This window comes from Garra rufa, chromosome 24 (genome assembly GCF_049309525.1).
Source record: "Garra rufa chromosome 24, GarRuf1.0, whole genome shotgun sequence".
NCBI classification, from domain to species: domain Eukaryota; kingdom Metazoa; phylum Chordata; class Actinopteri; order Cypriniformes; family Cyprinidae; genus Garra; species Garra rufa.
In genome coordinates this window covers 32,704,524-32,726,571 of record NC_133384.1, presented here as the reverse complement: position 1 = coordinate 32,726,571, position 22,048 = coordinate 32,704,524, and the positions used below count along the sequence as shown (strand labels likewise).

The 22,048-nt window shown below is 28.1% G+C and overlaps 1 protein-coding gene across 1 annotated transcript; it reads left to right on the top strand.

The window, feature by feature from the left end:
• The first annotated feature begins 2,064 nt into the window (after positions 1–2,064).
• On the top strand, positions 2,065–21,865 carry LOC141300286 (gamma-1-syntrophin-like). The gene is made up of 8 exons (XM_073830605.1): positions 2,065–2,070; positions 6,363–6,401; positions 6,880–6,996; positions 11,427–11,498; positions 13,892–14,044; positions 17,000–17,092; positions 20,092–20,202; positions 21,683–21,865. Exons 1-8 carry the CDS (start codon positions 2,065–2,067, stop codon positions 21,863–21,865), a joined length of 774 nt encoding a protein of 257 aa, XP_073686706.1.
• Positions 21,866–22,048: the final 183 nt, after the last annotated feature.

Here is a 22,048-nt window from a genome sequence, read left to right as displayed (position 1 = left end):
AACACACAATAAAGACAGCAATGATGTAGTCAGGACTGTGGCGCCGGCTTGCTTTGAAATGTATTTGGTGATTGCGCCCGCTGCGTCTCCTGCACCCTAGTCATTTTAAACAGTACATAATAACGAAAACAATATCTTACAAATAAAAAGTAGCAGATTTCATGATCAGAACTTCCTTAAACCAGTGAACCTTTAAACCTTTCAGTCTAGGGAATCCAGTAAACGAATGCGTTCAAACAGAAAGTTCAAAACGATATTCATAAATGAAGCATATATACCCACATTTCTTCCGGCACCACTAACGTTACACCACTGATTATCTTGTTATTAATATGATTTGATTTATGGTTCATATTCATAATCGTTACAGTATTGTTGCCAGTTTAAAGGGCGAAAAGCACTTTCGGTTTTCATTTGCATTACAATGCATAGTATGTCTATTTAATTGTCGCGGGTGCGGGGCGGGGCGGGTTGTAAAAATAGACACAGCACTGCGGGGCGGGCTGGGCGGGCCAAATAATTTCATAATTGCGGGACCCGCGGGTTGAAAAAACCCCGACCCGCGCATCACTAATATATATATATATATATATGTATATGTATATTTATATTTTTTTAATTATAGAAAATATAAATATTATCAGCATTTATTAAATGCATTTAGAAGTCAGTATGATTTTATTATGTTTTTGAAAGAATCTTTTATGGTCACCTAGGCTGCATATATTTCATAAAAAAAATTACAGTAAAAAACAGAAATATTGTGAAATATTATTTACAATTTAAAATGGCTGTTTTGTATTTGAATATATTTAAAAATATAATTTATTGCTGTGATGCAAAGAATACTTTTCAGAATCATTACTCCAGTCTTTAGAGTCACATGATCCTTAAAACATCATTCTAATATGCAGATTTGCTGCTCAAGAAACATTTCTGATTATTATAAATGTAAATAAAACAAAAAATGAGTATTCCTTTATTGAATAGAATCCATTTAATGCATCCTTGCTGAATATAAGTTTTTGTTTTTTTAAATAAAATTTCCCAAACTTTTGAACAATAGTGTGTGTGTGTGTGTGTGTGTGTGTGTGTGTACCTGGTATTCATCACGTTATGGGGACCCAAATGTCCCCACAAGGATAGTAATACCAGTACATTTTGACCTTGAGGGAAACAGGCTTATAAATCATGCACAATGAGTTTTTTTGAGGAAGTAAAAGTGTGCACAATCTCCTGTGAGGGCTAGGTTTAGGTGTAGGGTAGGTGTAGGGCGATAGAAAATACGGTTGTACAGTATAAAAACCATTACGCCTATGGAATGTCCCCATAAAACATGTAAACCCAACATGTTTGTGTGTGTGTGTGTGTGTGTGTGTGTGTGTGTGTGTGTGTGTGTGTGTGTGTGTGTGTGTGTGTGTGTGTGTGAGCGCGCGCGCGTGTGTGTGTGGTGTGTGTGTGTGTGTGTGTGTGTGTGTGTGTGTGTGTGTGTGTGTGTGTGTGTGTGTGTGTGTGTGTGTGTGTGTGTGTGCATGTGTATTTGTATATAAATTTATATTATATACAGAGACACTATTGGTTTTATTTAACTTTTTTAATAATACAAAAAAAATCAAATATCATCAGCATTTACTAAATTACCGGCTAAGTTAAAAATCTATTTGAAAAATGAACATAAATTTGTTTCCTTTTGATTTTGTGTCTTTTAGCACAATATAATAATTTTTATATACGTTTTTTTTTAACAACGCTGGAGTCTGATTTAATGGCTAGCGCTCATTCTCTGACACATTCAGTCATGATGCTCCTACAGTGATTCAGCATGAATCGTGACATTTCTTCCTTCTGTTCCCTTCATTTCCATTCCGCCTTCCACTATTGCTTCTCCACAAGTTAAAAAAACACCTAAAACGCAAGGTACTGCGGTTTGTTTGGACCGGATGATCTTTGTGCAACTGTGTCAGTGCAACCTTGGCTGATTTATAGTGCTTCATTGTCTCTGGAGAGAGTGTACCGAACCAATTTGAGCAAACAGACAACGATAAACTACATTTACCCTCAATGATGGAGGTAATTCGAAAAGACAGTGAACTATTCGTCATAAATTTTCATTTCGCCAGGCAGGTCATGTGTTGTAATCCCCCTCAATGCAGTAGATTAAGGCATTAAAATGGCATTTCCCACACAATGAAGGATTTCACTCTTAATTACCGAATGAGCGCAGCGTGTGCCTCGTGGCCCAGATCACTCGCTTTTAAGCGCCCCCCTACAAAAATCCTCCATCCTCCATCTTGCGTTTCATTTATTTTGAGTGTGTTTAGCATTTGCCGAAAAATCCTCTCAAAGAAGATGATAAGTTTGCTCCTCACAACAATGTAGTGTAGCATTGCTTTGGATTATCCTGCCGAGGGACCATCTGGATGAGCTTTCAGTCCATTTCCTGTGAGGAAAATAGACCTTATTCCACATTCAAATGGGACGATTAGAGTCATTTGTGAGGCGGCGGAGACTGGCCGGGGTTACGTGGGTAATGAAGCTAGTGAGAATGTTAATCTTGAATAAAGCTTTCTCAGCAGGAGCGATTCTCCTGGGCTCAGGACGAACAGTAGTACCTCTGTTGGTCTGAAACACACAAGATGTATGCCGTTCTTTTATCTGCTATTTGAATAATTGGCCTGAGACACTGTAAAGGTCATTCGGTGATCACCAGAACGCTTTATTTTATATCTGTGGAAGCAGATTGCTGTACTTCGCTGGCCTTCTGTTAGGATTTATGATTGAGATGCCTAGAAAATCGGATGTCGATTTGAACAGCATTCATGAAACCTGTTTATTAAAGGAGCCACGTCTTAATATTTAAATATGTGTATTTTTAAATATGTGTAGGAAATTACTTAAGATGTTTTCATTTGTAAGTCACTTTGAATAAAAGCATCTGCTGAATGAATGTAACATGTAAAAGTAGAAAAAAATGCTATGAAATCAAGGCATTTCCACAGATTTCATACTTCAAAATGCATGGGTCTGCTTTGTAGTGTACATATTATATTGAAATGTATTTTAAATATATGTTAACATAAACATAAATATAACTAATATGTAAATATTAAGTATAATATATGGAAATATTTATTTATCTATTTATTTAAAAAATATTATTTATATTTACTTCATATTTCATATATATATTTAAAAAATATAATGGACACATATTCTTTGAATATACTATTCTAAACAAGTGTAAAATAAATTTAATACTAAATAATATAAAAATAATATATAGAAATAATTAAAGCTATTTATTTATAAAAATATATATTTTTAGATTTTATAATTTAATATATATTTTTTAAATATATACATTTTGCATTATTTATTTATTTAAATAAATATAAACCACAAATCATCTTTATATTTTTAAAATGTACATGATTATAAACATAAATGCAAAATATATTTAAAGGTAAATGAATATTATATATATGTAGAATTATTTAAATCATATTCATGAAAATATATTTTTTCATATTTTATAATTAAATATATATATTTAAAATATTTACATTTTTCATTATGTATTTATTTATTTTTATAAATCTTAAGTATAATACATGGAAATATTTAAGTACATTTATTTATTTAGAAAAAAAAAAATATATATATATATGTATGTATATATATATATATATATATATATATATATAAAATATGCCAAAAAATATAATGGACACAATATATTTTAAATATATATTATTCTAAACAGATGTAAAATAAATGTATTAGTAGATAAATATAAAAAAGAATATAAAGAAATAATTAAAGCTGTTCATAAAAATATATATTTTTAGATTTTATCATTTAATATATATTTTTTTAAATATATACATTTAGCATTATTTTTTAATTTATTTTTTATTTAATTATAATCCACAAATCATCTTTAAATATTTTAAATGTCCATGGTTATAAACTTAAAGGATAACTATTCAAAAACGGCTCGTTTGTCGTAATTATGCTTTTAGATATATGTTTGTCTCGTTTTACAGTAAAAAAAAATACAGCCCAGGTTGCATTTTGGCAATAGTTATCCTTTAAATGCAAAATATATTTAAAGGTAAATTAATATTAAATATACGTAGAATTATTTAAATCTATTTATTTAAAAGTACATGTTTTATATTTAATATTAATATTTTATCATGCAATATATATTTGTAAAATATATGCATATTTAAAAATAAATGTAAAAAATATATGACATAATATATTGACATAGTAGACAATAATAGAAATTTAAACTATTTATTACTTTTTATATTTTACAATTTTATATATGTTATGCTTAACATATTTACTTAATATATATTATTACTAAAAAGATTGTAAAATATATTTAAAAGTATATAAATATTAAATTGAATATATTGAAATATTTAAATCTATTTTTAAGTACATTTAAGTTTTTTATTTATTTTCAATAATTCAATATATATTTGTAAAATGCATCCATATTTAAAAATTAACTATATAATCTAATTATATTGCACATTTTATCTTTAAATATATTTTAAATTTATGTTATTACAGCCATATGAAATATATTTAAACTAGTGTGTGTGTGTATATTAAATGTTATATAAATAAATAATATACACATTATTTTATATATTTCAGTATATATTTTAGAATATGTAAATATTATTAAACATTTCATGTGTAAAATATTATGTAAAATATTAAAATGTAAAATATTATGATTAACTTGTTGAAATGTTGCCTTGGCAGCTAAATAAACCTAATTAAAAATTAAATAAAATAAGTTAAAATGACTAAATGACAAAATAAATAACTAAATTACACAAATAAATGCTAAAATTGCTGAAATAAAAATGCATTAAATCTGAACATAAATATGAACAACATATATGTAACAAAATTACAAAAACTACAATTAATATGAAAACTGAAAATATAAAAATAAAGATAATTTGAAATATTATGCAAACATTTTTTTTTATCTAATCTGGCAATTCTTTTAGTGCACACATCACCTTTAAAAACATTTTTAGATATTTATAATATATATTTTAAGGACATTAAAGGTCCCATATTGTCAAAATCGAAATCTCCTGGCTTTTTTCATGATAACTGAGGTCTAGGGGCTATGTAACTACCATATGAGTTTCAAAGCAGTCAATTCACAGTAAACTGCACACAGCCTGCTTAAAGTAGCTGTTCATTTTCACGAGCCGCTGTGACTTCCGTACAGATGTGACGTCCGATCTACTCAGTCACCGCCTTCAGTCACCACCCCGAGCACCAATCACGTCCCACCCTCCTTTTGTGAAACCCCCAGAGAAAATCGTGTCCATTCCATTACTAAGCAACAACAACACAAAAACAAGTCGAGAAAACCCTGTTCAGTCCATAGATGCCAAAACCACATCATTGCACAGGCTTCTGAACAACGTGAATATAAGAGACCACTGGCACGTCAACTTCAGCCTCTTTCACACAGCCATTTCGGAAAATGTGGATAATGTGTCCCATGATTTGTTCCAGAATTGTTTAATTTGGTTCATTCACAGTTGTTTTCTGGAATCTGTGCATGCTTTACACACAACCCGTAAAAACATGTGACATTTGGATGTGAGGTGTAATGCGATGCGTACGTTTCACTAAACTGAAACTAACCTGATGAAGGATATGTGCTTCAGCGCTGATAGTGAGGAGCTCCCTGATCGCTGCTTCATTCCACTTTGCACATATTTTTTCGTCGTGAAGAGTCGCAGGGTAACGTGCATCATCACTACAACACTGCCTTTATGGTTCTGGCCTTTGTTCACACAGCGCTCGTTCCCGTAATTTTCCAGAATCAGCGCGCATTGTGAAAGGGGCTTTACTAAAGCAACAGTTACGTAGCTTACTGCATTCGGTGTTTGAAAAAGTACGAAACATTAATGATCATTCTGAAATATCCTGTTGAGTATCAGCAGGCTAGGCTCTCTCTATGGCTCTGGGCTAGGCTACAGCATACATGACCGTAGTTACTTGTGGTTGACCTGGCTGTGCGCCACTCAGAAAACAGCAGGCCAATCAGAAGAGAGGCTCAAGAATATTAATTAGATGGGCCAAAATCGACCTGTTTTTGACAGAGCTCCTAAAAAAGGAGCTGTAAAAATATATTGAGATGGATTTTGGGACTTATACCGCAAATATATATTCTTAAGGACATCAACAACTAAAATAAACCTCCAGAAATGTGTACAATATGGGACCTTTAAATATAAACTATTTCTTTCAATATGTATTTTTATGTACGCACATTTTCAGAAGTCTGATCTGTTAAATCTCTGTTGCAGGTGAAGAAGATCAATCGAAACTTTCCAGTAAACCAGCAGGTAAGAAAAGAGAATCAGACTTGTTACGAAGGTGTGAATTGGACCTTGAAAGAGTGACAGAAAGCCTGCAGAGATCCAGATAAAGCCCTGAAAGAGCGAGCGGCTTGGTCAGCACACTTGAATGAAGCCCCACAATGATGTTTTCTGTCAGAGCCAGTCTTCTTCATGCGGCGTGACGCATGTGCACCGCAGAAAACCAAGAGTCAAGTTCACAGGGCATTGAGATTCTCTGAATCGCCTGACGCCTCGCTCCTCAAAACGATTTGACACATACAGACTGACAGAAACTTGGTCACAGTGTCCGGTTTTAGTCTATGACCTCGCAGAGTTGACATTTGAAATGATCAAGCTTTAAATTATATTTAATTATTGGTGAATAGAGAAATGGGTTTCTTCCTGGAAATTCTGTGCCGACTAATTACTTGGAACGTCTTCTATAACCTGTTTGACACTCTTTTTGTGCTTTTCTGTGGTTTAGATTATATACATGGGCTGGGTGGATGAGAAGGAACAAGATTCTGTTCAGGATCGAATGTACACACCAAAGTTTCTTGCCTTGAGGGGTTCATCTCTCTTCAAATTCTCCGCACCTCCAGTGAGTTCTTCTGCATCATTTACTGCATAAAGAGTCTTTCTGTTTCAGTCGCTGACTTTCATATGATTTTATATTTAGTATACACACGCAATATTTATTCTACTTGGGGCAACTTTTGGCAGTAACAATTATGAAAGCACATCAAACTCCTGTTGAAACTTTTCTTGAGTGCAGTTCATTGCACTGAAAATTTTTAAAGGAATACCTGACCCAAAAATGCATATTTCCTCACTCATTTAAAAGCTGTTTTTAGTGTAAAACACTAAAACGCTTACACAAAACGATTGCATGACTTAGTCATAGCAATAATGTAGCACAGAAATAATGTGGATTACTTATATGGGGCTTTTTGTCCTGTTTGCAGCAAATGTGAGCATTGTTAACTTAAAATCATTTATAAAATAAAAATATAAAATAAAAGAAGTTTAAATAAAAATTCTTGTTTGAAAATATAACAGCATATCAGTGCTATTATTGTAAACTAAAACTATTAAAAATCATTTTGCGAACTGAAATAAAGCTAAAATGAAAAATATATACTTAGATGAAATTTGAATTTTTAACAAATTAATAAGAAAATGTTTTTTTTTGCTTTTATCTTTTAACTGAAATAAAGTATAAATTAATACAATATAAATATTAGATGACATTTTAACTTTTAATACATTTAAAATAGTAACTTTTAAAAAATGAATCAAAAATAGTTTTAAATTTAAACATTTAAACTTTTAAAAAACTTTTTAAAAATTGTTTTAATTATTTTTTTGAACATTTAAAAACAATAAAAAAAACATTTTGTTAACAGAAATAGTTAAATAATAAAATATAAATATTAGATGAAATTTTAATAAATTCAAAGTTTAACATTTTTATTAAGAAATGAATAAAAAATAGTTTTAAACTTTAAAAAATTTAGCTTTTAAAAAATAGATTGAACAAAAAAAACATATACTGTAAAATTATTTTAAAATTTATTTATTTATTTATTTTGAAGTTTAAAAAAATTTGCTTTCAAAAAATTAAAATGAAAATTTGAAATGCTGACATGGCAGCTATGCATAAATATAAATAATAAATAAAATATAAATATTAGATTTTAACTTTTAAAGAATTTCTTTTTACTTTTAACTTAAAAAAGAAATAAAGCTTAAATGAATAAAACGTAATAAATAAAAAAAACTTAGTTTTGAACTTAAACATAGTTTTGAACTTAAACATCTTAATTTGTAAAAAATATTTTTTTTAACTTTTAAAAAATTGAACTTAAACATTTTTTTACTTTTAAAAAACAATTAAAAATAATTTTGTTAACAGAAATAAAGCTAAAATTAATAAAATATAAATATTAGGTGAAATTTTAACTTTTAGTTAATTAAAAAAGTTGAATTAAAGAAACAAATAAAAAATATAAATTTAAAAAAACTTAAAAATTTTTTTTTTTTTATTTGAACTTTAAAAAAAATAACTTAAACTTAAATGAAAACTAGAAATGCTGACATGGCAACTCAATTAAATAAAAATATTTAATGTGCTAAAACTATTAAAAATAATTGTGTTAACTGAAATAAACTTACATTAAATATAAACATAACTATGAAAAACACCAAAAGCAGTTATAAACACATATAAAAAATTACAATGTAAATAATACTAAAATAACGCTGCAGCGCATACAGTATGAGTTTGGAATGACAATGAGTAAATATAATTTTTTTTAGTGAATTATTTCATTAAAGAACTGCCCATTTTCACCCCCAAGCTGTTGGCGTCCACATTATTTGCTCCAGTTGTCATCGACTTTATGAAATCCATTAATCCGTTCAGCCATCCGCAGGCTAAATCATCTAACCTGATGCTCTAACACCTCCATTTAATAAAACCTAATCTCCGTACACAATCAGCAATTAATTTAAACACCTTTATCATAATTCTAAGAAATGATTTAGAATGGACCATGAATGATAATCTGGAAAGTGTCTCATTAAAGCCAAACCTCTCCTAATATGCAGATTGATAGCATTGATAATAGTGTTTTTTTAACTCTCGGTCTCCCCCCGTGTTTCACATCAGATGGTATGGTCCTGATGAAATTGCTGTAGTTGGTGCTTGTAGATGTCGCCACTTAATTAATTTATCCTGAAGAGATGGAGACATCAAAGAGCTTCATCCAATCTTCCATTAATCGTAATTTGACGGCGGAGTGGGAGGAAGATCAAAAATTTGGACGTGAAAACCTATTATGGGATACGCAGATGCAAAATTACTTTGGAGAGAACTCACAACACTCAGCAGTTTGTCCAAAGGCTCTCTCAGGTTATTTCAGCTTGCAATAAACACTTGACATGATGCCTTCCAGGAAGGACTGAGTAGAAACTTGGATTTCAAAGCGCTTTTGGACATGAGAACAGTTCAGGTGCGCAAAGCCAAGTTGTGGCTGATATGGTCCTGCTGAAAAGATATGTTTTGTGTATTTGTTGGTGTTCAGAACCTATTACTTTCAGAACAGAACAGACACATTTCTGAGTAACAAAGGACACTCAAGTAGACAAAATGTAGGATGACTTGATTTTTGTAAACGGGAGTTGAGTTGATTATGAAACGTGTCTCTATTTAACACTAGGTTGAAAAATAAGAGGCCTTTCCAAAAAAGAAAGTCATTTCAGATTTCATTTTGATGAACAATTATGGAGACCATCATTTTATTTCATTTTCATCACATTATTATTAATTTAAAAAAACATATTATTTTTGTAATTAGTATAATTGTTTTTTATAATTAATATTAATTAATATTTTTGTAATACTGTTAAAAACTTTTTGGTATAAAAAAAAGGTCAGAAACATATTAAGAAAGTAAAAAGGATTGTTTTATTATTATCGTTGTTGTTGTTGTTGTTGTTGTTGTTGTTGTTATTATTATTAATAATAAATATAATTGTTTTCAAGTAAAATGGTAAATTATTATTATTTTATCATAAATCTATATATAATATATCATAAAAACTTTTTTCTTTGGAGTAACATGAAATAAGGTCAGAAACATATTAAGAAAGTAAAAAGGATTGTTGTTGTTATTATTATTATTATTATTATTATTATTATTATCATTATTATTATTATTATTAAATTTAATAGTTTTATTATATCTATTTATTTATCAATTATTAAGTCCATCAAAATTATTATTTATTTAAAAAAATTATATAATAAATATAAATATTATTTTTGTAATTATTATAATTATTTTCTAAAATGTATGAATATACTTTTTTGCAATATTATAAAAAACATTTTTTTCTTTGGAGAAACATGAAATATTATTATTATTATTGATAAATATAATAGTTTTATTATTATTTATTTATTTATTTATTTATTTATTTATTTATATCTATCCAAATTCTATATATAATGTAATATATATTATGTAATATTATTGAAAACATTAAGTAACATTAAGTACATTATTATTATTATTATTATTATTATTATTATTATTATTATTATTATTATTATTTTAACATTTCTTATATTTATTTATTTTTTGTTATGTTTATTTTTTCTTGGAAAAACGTTTTTTTTTTTTTAAACATGCTGTGATGAATCATACACAAAAATCTGATCATAAAGTAAAAAGAATAATAATAATTATTATTACATTCATTTATTAAATTCATTGAATGTATTCAAATTGTTTGTTCATTTATAATTATGTGCAATAATTATTTGTTTATTCTTAATATTTATATTATTTTTATAATGTGTATTATGTATTTTATTTTTTGTTATTATTATTATTATTATTATTATATATTATTATTATTATTTTTATTATTATTGGATTTATATATATTAAATTCATTAAATTTATCCAAATGTTTTATTGTTTAATAAAAATATATTATTTTTTATAATGTTTTTGTTATTATCTTATTAATAATAATATTCATTACCTCTTTATTATGTCTTTTTTTCATACATCAGGATGGTCTTCAGATGATCACCTAATGTCTGTGTCAGTGTGTGTATGTGTGTGTGTGTGTGTGTGTGTGTGTGTGTGTGTGTATGTGTTTACTCAAGCAGTGAGTTTTTGACTGGTATTCTGACATTTGGAAACTTTGCTCAGAGCCACTTCAGTCAGAAGAAAACACTCGTGAGTTCTCTCTTCCGTCATGATCCATCTTCACTGGCCTTTGGGTATTAGCGGTTACTGCCGCTGCTCGCCGTGAGTCAGATCTCAGGGGTTTTTCCCCTCTTTCATCAGCGAGCAGGATGTTGTTTACTTCATGTAGCATTTGAATCATCCCTGGAGGGCCGCAGCGAGAGCGACTGACCCAGAGCTAATCTGGCGCTCACTGACTGAGCTCAATAATGCACTGTGTGTCTGTGTGACGACTTCAGCAGACTGACAGCCGTCTAAACTCCTCTAGGTCACCACCTGGGACTGGACCAGAGCCGAGAAGAGCTTCACCGTCTACGAGATCATGTTCAAGATACTGAAGGTAAGAGCTCAAGTGCTTTGGGATTTCACACATTACATGTGACACCTGTGTCAAGACTTACAAATAAATACTGGGATGGTATCAAAATATTTAGTCTGGGATAAATCAGTGTCATCCTACAGGTTTTTGTTCTTGTTCTGTGCTTTTTATTGAGTAATAATTAGTTTAGTTTATATAAATAAGAAGCCACATTTAATTTAAAACCCATTCATTAATAATAATAATAATAATAATAATACATATAAGTGTTTTATTACATTCTTTTAATGTCATTTTTTCAAATGTATTTTTTGGTAATTGTTATAATTATTTTCCTATTTATTTATTTTTCTTTTAATAATTTATGAATATATATATATTTATTTTTTATATTATTACCAAAACTGTTTTTTGAGTAACATACAATAAAGCCAGAAACATATTAAGAAAGTAAAAAGGATCTGCTTTATTACTATTATTATTTAATATAATTATTTTATTAAATTTTTATCTATTTCTTTGAATCTAAACAATTGTTCATGAAAAATCATTTATACTAATCATTTATTTTATTTTATAATTTTTTTTTTATAATTTATTAATATATTTTTATTGGAGTAACATGCAATAACGGCAGAAACATATTAAGAAATTAAAAAGGATCTGCTCTCTTATTATTATTATTATTATTAATAATAATAAATATAATTGTTTTATTACAATTTTTATTATTTCTTTAAATCCAAATTATTCACTAAAATATTAATATTATTTGTAATTGTTAGAATTATTTTATATATATTTTATAATTTATTAATATTTTTTTGTGTAATTAAAAAAGTTTTTTTTTCTTTGGAGTAACATGCAATAAGGCGAGAAACATTAAGAAATTAAAAAGGATCTGCTGTCTTATTATTATTATTATTATTATTATTAAATATAATTGTTTTATTACATTTTTATTATTTATTTAAATCCAAATTATTATTATTATCCAAATTATTCACTAAAATTATTAATATTATTTTTGTAATTTTTATAATTATTTTGTATAATTTATTAATATATTTTTTGTAATATTATTACAAAAACGTTTTTTTGAAGTAACATGCAATAAGGCCAGAAACATATTAAGAAATTAAAAATTATTATTATTAAATTGTTTTATTACATTTTTTATGTTTATTTTTAATCCAAATTATTACTATCCAAATTATTACTATTATTACTATTCAAATTATTAATTAAAATCATAAATAATATTTTTGTAAGTATTGTAATTATTTTATAATTATTTTGTATAATTTATTAATATATATTTTTAATATTATTATTTTTTTTTAATATTTGAAGTAACATGCAATAAGGCCAGAAACATATTAAGAAATTAAAAAGGATCTGCTCGATTAATAATAATAATAATATTATTATTAAATATAATTGTTTTATTACATTTTTATTCATGTCTTTAAATCCAAATTAGTATTACTATCCAAATTATTCATTAAAAGCATTAATATTATTTTTGTATTTGTCTTAATTATTTTATAATTAAAAAAAATATTTATTAATATTTTTTTTTGTTATATTATTATTTTTTTAAATTCTTTAGAGTAACACGTAAAAAGGCCAGAAACATATTAATACATTAAAAAGGATCTGAATCCTTTTTAATGAAAAAATGTATTCAGATTATTTGTTTATTTATAATATTAGTATTATTTTTAGATTTTGTTTTTTTTAAAAAGTTGTTTATATATATATATATATATAGAAGAAGCCACATTTAATTTAAAACCCATTTATAATTGCAAAACTGAAGAAAATTGAAAAATAAATATTTAATATTCTTCCCTTTTTCTTACTTACAAATGCATTTTAGTGCATTTTATGTTATATATTAAAAAATATATTTTTTTGACTGACTCAAAGTATGTTTTGAATATTAGTTCAGCTCATTTTTTCCATAAAGGCGGATGGAAAAGGTTTTAATGAAGTCTCTAATGCTCATCAAGGTTGCATTTATTTTATAAAAGTTACAATAAATATTGCGAAATATTATTACCTTTTTACTCATTTCTATTTGAATATATTTTAAAATGTAATTTATTTCTGTGATGCAAAGATGAATTTCCAGCCTTATTACTCCAGTCTTCAGTGTCACATGATCCTTCAGAAATCGAAATGAGAATTGACATGAATCCAATCAAAAATCATTAACTTTACAGGCACAATTTAAATAGTTTAAAAACTATATTTTATATTTGTATATTATATTTTTTAATAAATTATATAGGTTATATAGTTAGATAGTCTATTTGAAGTCTTTTTCATGTTTAAAGAAGTTAAAGACATATTTGTCGCATTTTTAAGATTAAGTTTTAACTTTTCTTAACTTAAATTAATTATTTTAGGACAACGAGCTGGTGGACAAGCGGAAGCACTGCTTCAGCGTTCAGACGGACTCAGGCGAGGACATCTTCTTCAGCGTGGAGCTGGAATGTGACCTGCTTCTGTGGGAGAAAGCCTTTCAGATGGCGACTTTCTTCGAAGTGGAACGAATACAGGTACTGAACCTGCCGGAGTGTGCAAAGATAGCCTAATCTAACTCAAATTTAATTGCTTAGGCAGACTAAATGAAACTTTGAATGTGAGCGAAATGAAATGAGGGAATATCAGCGGCGCTGTTACGTCTCGCTCCTGCAGATTTCTGTCTTCTTGGCACGATAAACAAACCCAGCAGAGCTGAGATCAGATCGTGGCGAATAAAACTGCACCTGCCAGACAATGTTGGCTGCCATCTGAACAACACAAACTCTGAGCGATTGAGGCAGAGCCAAAAACAGATTAAATGTGATTTGTTATTCACTACTTGAAGGAAACACATTGTTCGCAAACACACTACGAAAACACATTTTGTTTGGCGACATTAATGTAATCTAATTCTGGGTTTGACCTGCTGATTGAGTGTTTCTTCAGCGACGGCCACTTTTATGTGCCAGCTGTTGTTTTTGTATCAAAACAGATTTCAACTTTTTTTGTTATATGAAGGTCATATTTAAGCTATTTTTTGCCAGATGGTATTTATGGATTTAAGTTTTATGGTTTTATCCTTGTCCCAGACCCAAACTTTCAAACAAAAATATGACAATCCATAATGGAAATATGAGTACTAACAAGTTGAAAGCTAAAATGATCATTTTCAGATTGTCACATTTTTCAGTCTGTGTATGATTTTTTACTGACTGAGCAAAAGTGTCTGTAAAATGTTTATGATGATTAAATTAATAATAATTTCCAGTCAATCTGTAATTGTGTCAAAATGATGCAGAAAAGTGTAAAAATATTATTTCATTATGTGAATTTAGGATACATAAATGCAAGTTGTTAAATTAGTCTTAGCAAAACAAAGGTGTCAGATGTTTTTTTTTTTTAAGTAAAATTAAATTAAATTAAAGAATTTAATTAAATTAGATTATAAATCTATTAAATTGTTCAATTAAATCTTTAAATTAAAAGCTTGGTAGTTGTTAAATTAGTCTTAGCAAAACAAAGGTGTCAGATGATTAAAAAAAAAAAAAAGAAATAAAGTAAAAAAAAAGTTAAATTAAATTCAGTTATTCATATATTAAATTAAATTATTAAATTAATTTAAATGTAAAAGTTGGTAGTTGTTAAATTATTTTTGGCAAAACAAAGGTGTCAGATGTTTTTGGTTTGTTTTTTTCTCAAAAAAATTAAGCTAAATTAAATTAAATTATTAATGTATTGAATAAAATTTTGTTTTAGCAAAAAAAAAAAAAAAATTAAATGTTCAATTAAATCATTAGATTAAAAGCTTGGTAGTTGTTAAATTAAGCTTAGCAAAACAAAATTGTCAGATGTTTTTCTTCCAGAAAAACAAACTAAAATAGTTAAAAAATTAAATTAAATTAAATTAAAACTTAGTAGTTGTTACATTAGTTTTACTAAAACGCAGGTGTCAATTTTTTTTTCCCCAAAAAAAGTAGAAAACAAAAAGTTAAATTAAATTATTAAATTAAATTAAAAACTTGGTAGTTGTTAAATTAAATTTAGCAAAACAAAGGTTTTAAACAGACAAAAAAATAGTCTTAGCAAAACAAAAGTGGCAGATGTTTTTCTCCAAAAAAAAAGTTAAACTTTATTTTATTTTATTTAATTTAAAAATTAGTAGCATTTTACATTAAGTTCCTATTAGTTAATGTTACTTAATACATTAACTAAAATGAACTAATAATGAGTAGTTAACAGTTAATAAAAAATATAACTGTTCATCATTAGTTGATGTAAGCTCAGGTCCATTAAATAATGTTAAACGAAACAAACATTAACTAAGATTAATAAATGTTTTAGAATTATTTTTCATTGTTAGTTCATGTTAACTAATGTTAACAAATGCAACCTTATTATAAAGTGTAACAAAAACTTATTATTTAATAAGAATAATTTTATCATATTATTTAATTAATTAAATATTATTCTTATTGATGCACAAAAATAATCAATACAAATTAATAAAAACTATAAAGACTTTTATAAAGACAAAATTACTTAAACTTGAACTAAGATTAAAGTGAAAACAGAAAGTCTAATTAAATGTTTTAACAAAAACTATAATAGTATATCAGTGAAACAAAATTATTACTGCTATATACATTATTAGACATTATTAGTAGACAAATGAAACTTTATTATTACTTTATTAGTAGGCAAATTGAACATTATTAGTGTAAAAACTGTCGTTCAATAGAGATTTTGTTCTCGCTGGATCAAAATTGGCAGTAGTTTCAAACTTTTGGTCTGTACTGTATATTTTTCTGTTTATTAAAGTTTTTACTCTACATTTGTGCAGTTTTCAGTGGGTTAGTGATATTTTTTAAATATATATAAATTAATAAATACATATTTTTTAAATGGGGTTTTATACAAAAACTGCTTTTTTATGTAAAATTCACTTTATAAAAGACCCACATTTCTAACTTTAATTCATGGGGATAACATGGATAATTTCACATGGTTTAGTGTAAGATTTTTGCCCATCTTTTGGAAAATCCAGTTTTAAAAGTAAAAAAAAAATAACTTTTACCAGTTGAATTCATATCTACAGTACAAACCAAACATTTGGACACACCTTCTCATTCATTTGGTCTGTACTGTATGTATATTTGAAGTACATTAAGCAATAAGCAAGTACTCACACTACAGCAAATCTGTCTTCCACATTCTAGCAAGACAAAAGCAGGACAATTTCTCGCAACTGTTTCACATTGATGGAAAACAAGGGTGGCACGAATAAAATCGCTGCCAATTTGTCCCGCTAAACCAAACTAATGCGGCAAAACCCTGACCACGCATCGTGCCAAAAAATCGCTTCTGTTTATTTTTCTCCCAAAATAATTATGTACGACACTTATCATCCTAATTAAACATTTAAGAGATGGAGGAGATGTTTGAGTCTGCCAGTTTGTCTGATTAACAGTGCCAAGTGTCTCCCGTTTCAGTGTAAAACATACGCTTGCATTGTGGACAGTCATCTCATGGGACTCACCATCGATTTCAGCATGGGCTTCGTCTGCTTCGACGCCGCCACAAAAGTAAGACGTGCAACCTTCAAACATTCATAGAAACCTCTCTTCTTTATTATTGACACTCCTCATCTATCAACTGAATGTTAGGTAAACATATAGCAATATTTGTCTGTTTGGTGGTATTGAATGTAAACAATGCCACTGAACTGAACTAAACTTGCATATTTAGCTGATTATTGCTGCTGAAAATGGTCAATTACTGTCACGTTTTGGACTTTACTAATCGGTCAGAGCAGGAAAAACATTTGGGGTACTATAGACTGACAAAAGTTATGACAAATCAAGGAGAAGAGTGCAAAAAACCGGCGTTTGTGGTTGGCCAAACTGAACCAGGATTTTAAGGGCAAGAATCCTGACAACAATCGTGTTTGTGCTTATCATTTCCATTCAAGTATGTGAAATATTAGGCTAATATCTTAATTAATACTGCTCATACCAGTGTTGTTTTTGACAACCATCTTAGATTTAGTCATAGTCTTAGTCTTTTGGACTAAAATGCTTATTAGTTTTAGTCAAATTTTAGTCACTTCTATATGTGATAGTTTTAGTCCAATTTTAGTCGACGAAAAGTCAAAAAGGTTTTAGTCTAGTTTTAGTCGACGAAAAGTCAAAAAGGTTTTAGTCTAGTTTTAGTCAAAAAAGGGGAAAAAGTAGTCTTTTAACAAATTAATGTAGGTCAGTAAGTATTTTGCCGTTTGGTAGTGTCACTTGTAAGTTCTGAAAATAGCAGATCTATAGTTCAACACAATGTGAGCTTCCGGATCGACTATTTTCACCAATAATTACAATAATGAAGGAATGTTTTAAAACATAAAAGACAAACAAGGATGGAATGCTAAAACGGCTTGCCATACTAGTATAGCAAAGAGTATTTAATGCTAAAACGGCTTGCCATAGCGGCAGATATTTTCCGGTTTTAATTGGCATGCACAATAAGCAGAAATGTTATGCATTTTAAACGTCTGACGGACCACCCACTAACATTATCGTCTATTCTCGTCTCGTCAACGAAAACTCACACACGTCTTGTCATGTTTTAGTCATCAACGAGCCATTTTTATCTCGTCATCGTCTCGTTATCGTCATGAAAAAAAGTGGCGTCAACGAAATGATTTCGTCATCGTCATCGTTGACGAAAACAACACTGGCTCATACGTATCTTTACCACCTTTTAACTTTAGTTTGTCAAAATATTACGTCCTTTTCTGCTTACTTAGTCCTTCTCTATATGATTTAGCAGCTTCCACGTGTTTTTTTTTTTTGTGGTTTAGACAGCATGAATTAGCAGAACAACTATTCAGTAGTACATTAACCATGCAATCAATGCTGTTGTTTACATCTGAGTATCGCCAATATGGCCATGCATCCAGGTAACTGACCAAATCGTGACATAAGTGCAAACCCTCTATATTAGCTGTACCTCTATACTGGCTGTATTTGTATGTTTTTTTTTTTTTAAATAATATACACACGATTACAAATTTATATTGATTCTTAAATCCCAAGGGTCGATTAGTCTAGCCTGTTTTCAGTTAATGAATAAGGGAATGGAAGCCTGTGTCAGATCAAGTAAACCTCAAAAAGCTTTGTGCTTTGTTACTTTTGATATGAAACAGTGTCTCAGATTTCAAATTCTGTCCATTTTATTACAATATTCAAACAAAAAATGCCTTACACTACCAGTCAAAAGTATTTGAACAGTAAGATTTGTAATGTTTCTTAAAGAAGTCTCTTCTGCTCACCAAGCCTGCATTTATCTGATCCAAAGTACAGCAAAAAGAGTAAAATTCTGAAATATTTGCACTATTTAAAATACTATTTAAAATTGCTTTCTGTTTTAATATATTTTAAAATGTAATTTATTCCAGTGATTTCGAAGCTGAAGTTTCAGCAGAATTACTCCAGTCTTTAGTGACACATGATCCTATAGAAATCATTCTAATAGATGCTGATTTGCTGTTCAAGAAACATTTTTTATCATTATTATTATCAATATTTAAAACAGTTGAGTAACATGTTTTTTTCAGGATTCTTTGATGAATCCAAAAGATCCAAAGATCAGCATTAATCTGAATAATTTTAATTCTAAAAAGAAATTCTAAAAATTTATACTTTTGTTTAGCAAGGATGCTTTAAATTTATCAAAAGTGAAGATAAAGACATTTATAATGTTGCAATAATGTTCTACTCAGCTGTTTTCAACATAATAATAATATTAGATGTTTTTTGTGCAGCAAATCTGAATATTAGGATGATTTCTGAAGGATCATGTAACTGGAGTAATGATGCTTTAATATTACAGGAGTAAATAAAAATTTCAAGATATTCAGATTCCGATTTCTATTCTTCCAAAAATTCTGAAAAATGTCACGTTTTTCACAAAAATATAAAGCGCAAATTTAGACATTTTTGAACAGCAAATCAGCATATTGGAATGATTTCTAAAGGATCATGTGACACTTAAGACTGGAGTAATGATGCTGAAAACTCAGCTTTAGATCACAGAAATAAATTACATTTTAAAAAACACTTATTTTCAATTGTAATAATATTTCACAATGTAACTGTTTTTACTGTATTTTGTATTGAATAAATACAGTATTGGTGAGCATAAAATCTCCTATCAACCTTTAGTCCAATGAAAAATTCAGTATCAGATGTTTATATATGTTATCTAGTAATATGATATTTTATATTTGGTATTTTATACTATTAAACCAGTCAGATAAGATATGAGAAAATAAATCACAAATATGAGAAGCCTTGATTGTTTTGTGTGTGATGTGCTTGTATTATTTGTCTGAAATATGTAAAATAATTATAAGAAATTCCATTGTCAAAAGAGTGAAAAATGTAGTAAACGACCGCTTGATGGGCATGAAATATCAATGCAAATATTGTTGAAATTTGAAAAGTATTTTTCCAAAATTCTATGGTTAAATTTAGATACTTTTTCATGTTTATAGAGTTAATAATATGACCTATAATTTAACCCTTTATTATAGGCAGTGCTGTGGCGATATAAATTCTCTCAGCTGAAAGGATCATCAGATGACGGCAAGAGCAAAATCAAGTTCCTGTTCCAGAATCAAGACACAAAACTTATTGAAGCAAAGGTAAGTTTACTCTGTTTGTGTTATCTGTTGTGTGTCACAACTACCAAGTTTAGAATTTTTAATTTTAATTTAATTGAATGATTTACATGAACAATTTAATACGTTAATAATCTTAATTAATTAAATAATAAACACGAATGTTTTTTGGGTGGGGGCATTTGACAATTTTGTTTTGCTAAGACTAATTCAACAACTACAAAGTTTTTAATTCAATTTAATTTGAATTTGAATTTAATTTAATTTAACATTTTTTAAATAATAAAAAAAAAAATCTGACACTTTTGTTTTGGTAAAACTAATGTATCAACTACCAAATTTTTCATGTAATTTAATAAAAAAAATATGTATATATAAATATATATATATTTTTTTTTTTTTTTTTTTTTTTTTAATCGGACACTTTTGTTTTTCTAAGACTAATTTAAAAACTACTAAGTTTTTAATTTAATTTAATGTAACATTTTTTTTTACTTAAAAAAAAAAACATTTAACTTCTGAACATCTGAATTTAACAACTACCAAGTTTTAATTTAATGATTTACCTGAACAATTTAATACATTAATAATCTTAATTAATTAAACATTAAACATTTATTATAACCTTTTTTTATTGTTTTTTTTTTTTCTAAAAAAAAAAAAAAAAAAACATCTGACACCTTTGTTTTGGTAAAACTAATGTATCAACTACCACATTTTTATTTAATTTAATTTAAGAAATTAATGTAACTTTTTTCCCCTTTTTTTGTTTGTTTCTGCTGGAAAATTTTGACACTTTTGTTTTGCTAAGACTAATTTAACAACTACCAAGTTTTTAATTTAATTTAATTTAATTTAATTTCAGTTCATTTCATTTAATAATTTCATTTAACTTTTTGTTTTTTTATTTAAAACAAACATCTGACACCTTTGTTTTGCTAACTTTTTTATTTATTTATTTTTTTGAAAAAAAAAAAAAAACATTTGACACCTTTGTTTTGCTAAAACTAATTTAACAGCTTCCATGTTTTTTAGGTGATTTTTTTTTTTTTTTACTGCATTAATATGCATTAATAATCTTAATTAATTAAACAGACATTAATTTTAACCTTTTTTTGGGTGGGGACATCTGACACTTTTGTTTTGCTAAGACTATTTCAACAATTACCAAGTTTTTAATTCAATTTAACTTAAGAATTTAATGTAACTTTTTTTAAATTCTTTTTTTCTCACTCTTTAGCATTTTAATACTATGAAAAAGTATAACTCCTCTATGGATCATCAGCATAGCATACACTTCATGGCAACCTCAAAACTTTTCAAAAAACATCATAATCTCACCAGTGCAAAAAGAAATAGCTAAAGGAAAGAGATAAAAATAAAGCATGTTTATATGAATTTCCTATTTGATTATATTCCCCCCTGTAGGCTGTAAGTGTAAGCACTTTCATGCGCCAAGTTTGATTTGATTTCTGCTTGAGGCTTCCTCTTATTTTTTCTCCAGGAGCTGGAGTTCTCCAACCTCTTCGCGGTTCTCCACTGCATCCACGCCTTCTTCGCTGCCAAAGTGGCTTGTTTAGATCCCATGTTCGTGAGCAGCCGAAACGCCGCCATGGCCCCCGTGGTGTCGGCCACTTCCACCTTAACCGCCCCGTCACAGATATCCAAACTCAAATACGCGAGCTGACAGACTCCACTGACCTATCTTCTCCTTCCAGACTTTGAAAACGCAGGATGAGAGGAACTTTGACGAGTGGACGTCCACTTCAATTCAAGTATTTAACATTAAAAACCTCGCTATATCCTCCAGAGGGGAAACAGACTCAAACGCAAGCCATTATGCGAGCGGATGAATTTCGAACATTTTAGC

What these genes read in the sequence shown, in the direction of transcription:
- LOC141300286 (XM_073830605.1), top strand. An exon ending in ACTTTCCAGTAAACCAGCAG is followed by an intron (nt 6,402 to 6,879) that starts GTAAGAAAAGAG and finishes TCTGTGGTTTAG; the next exon opens with ATTATATACATGGGCTGGGT. An exon ending in TCGAAGTGGAACGAATACAG is followed by an intron (nt 14,045 to 16,999) that starts GTACTGAACCTG and finishes CTCCCGTTTCAG; the next exon opens with TGTAAAACATACGCTTGCAT.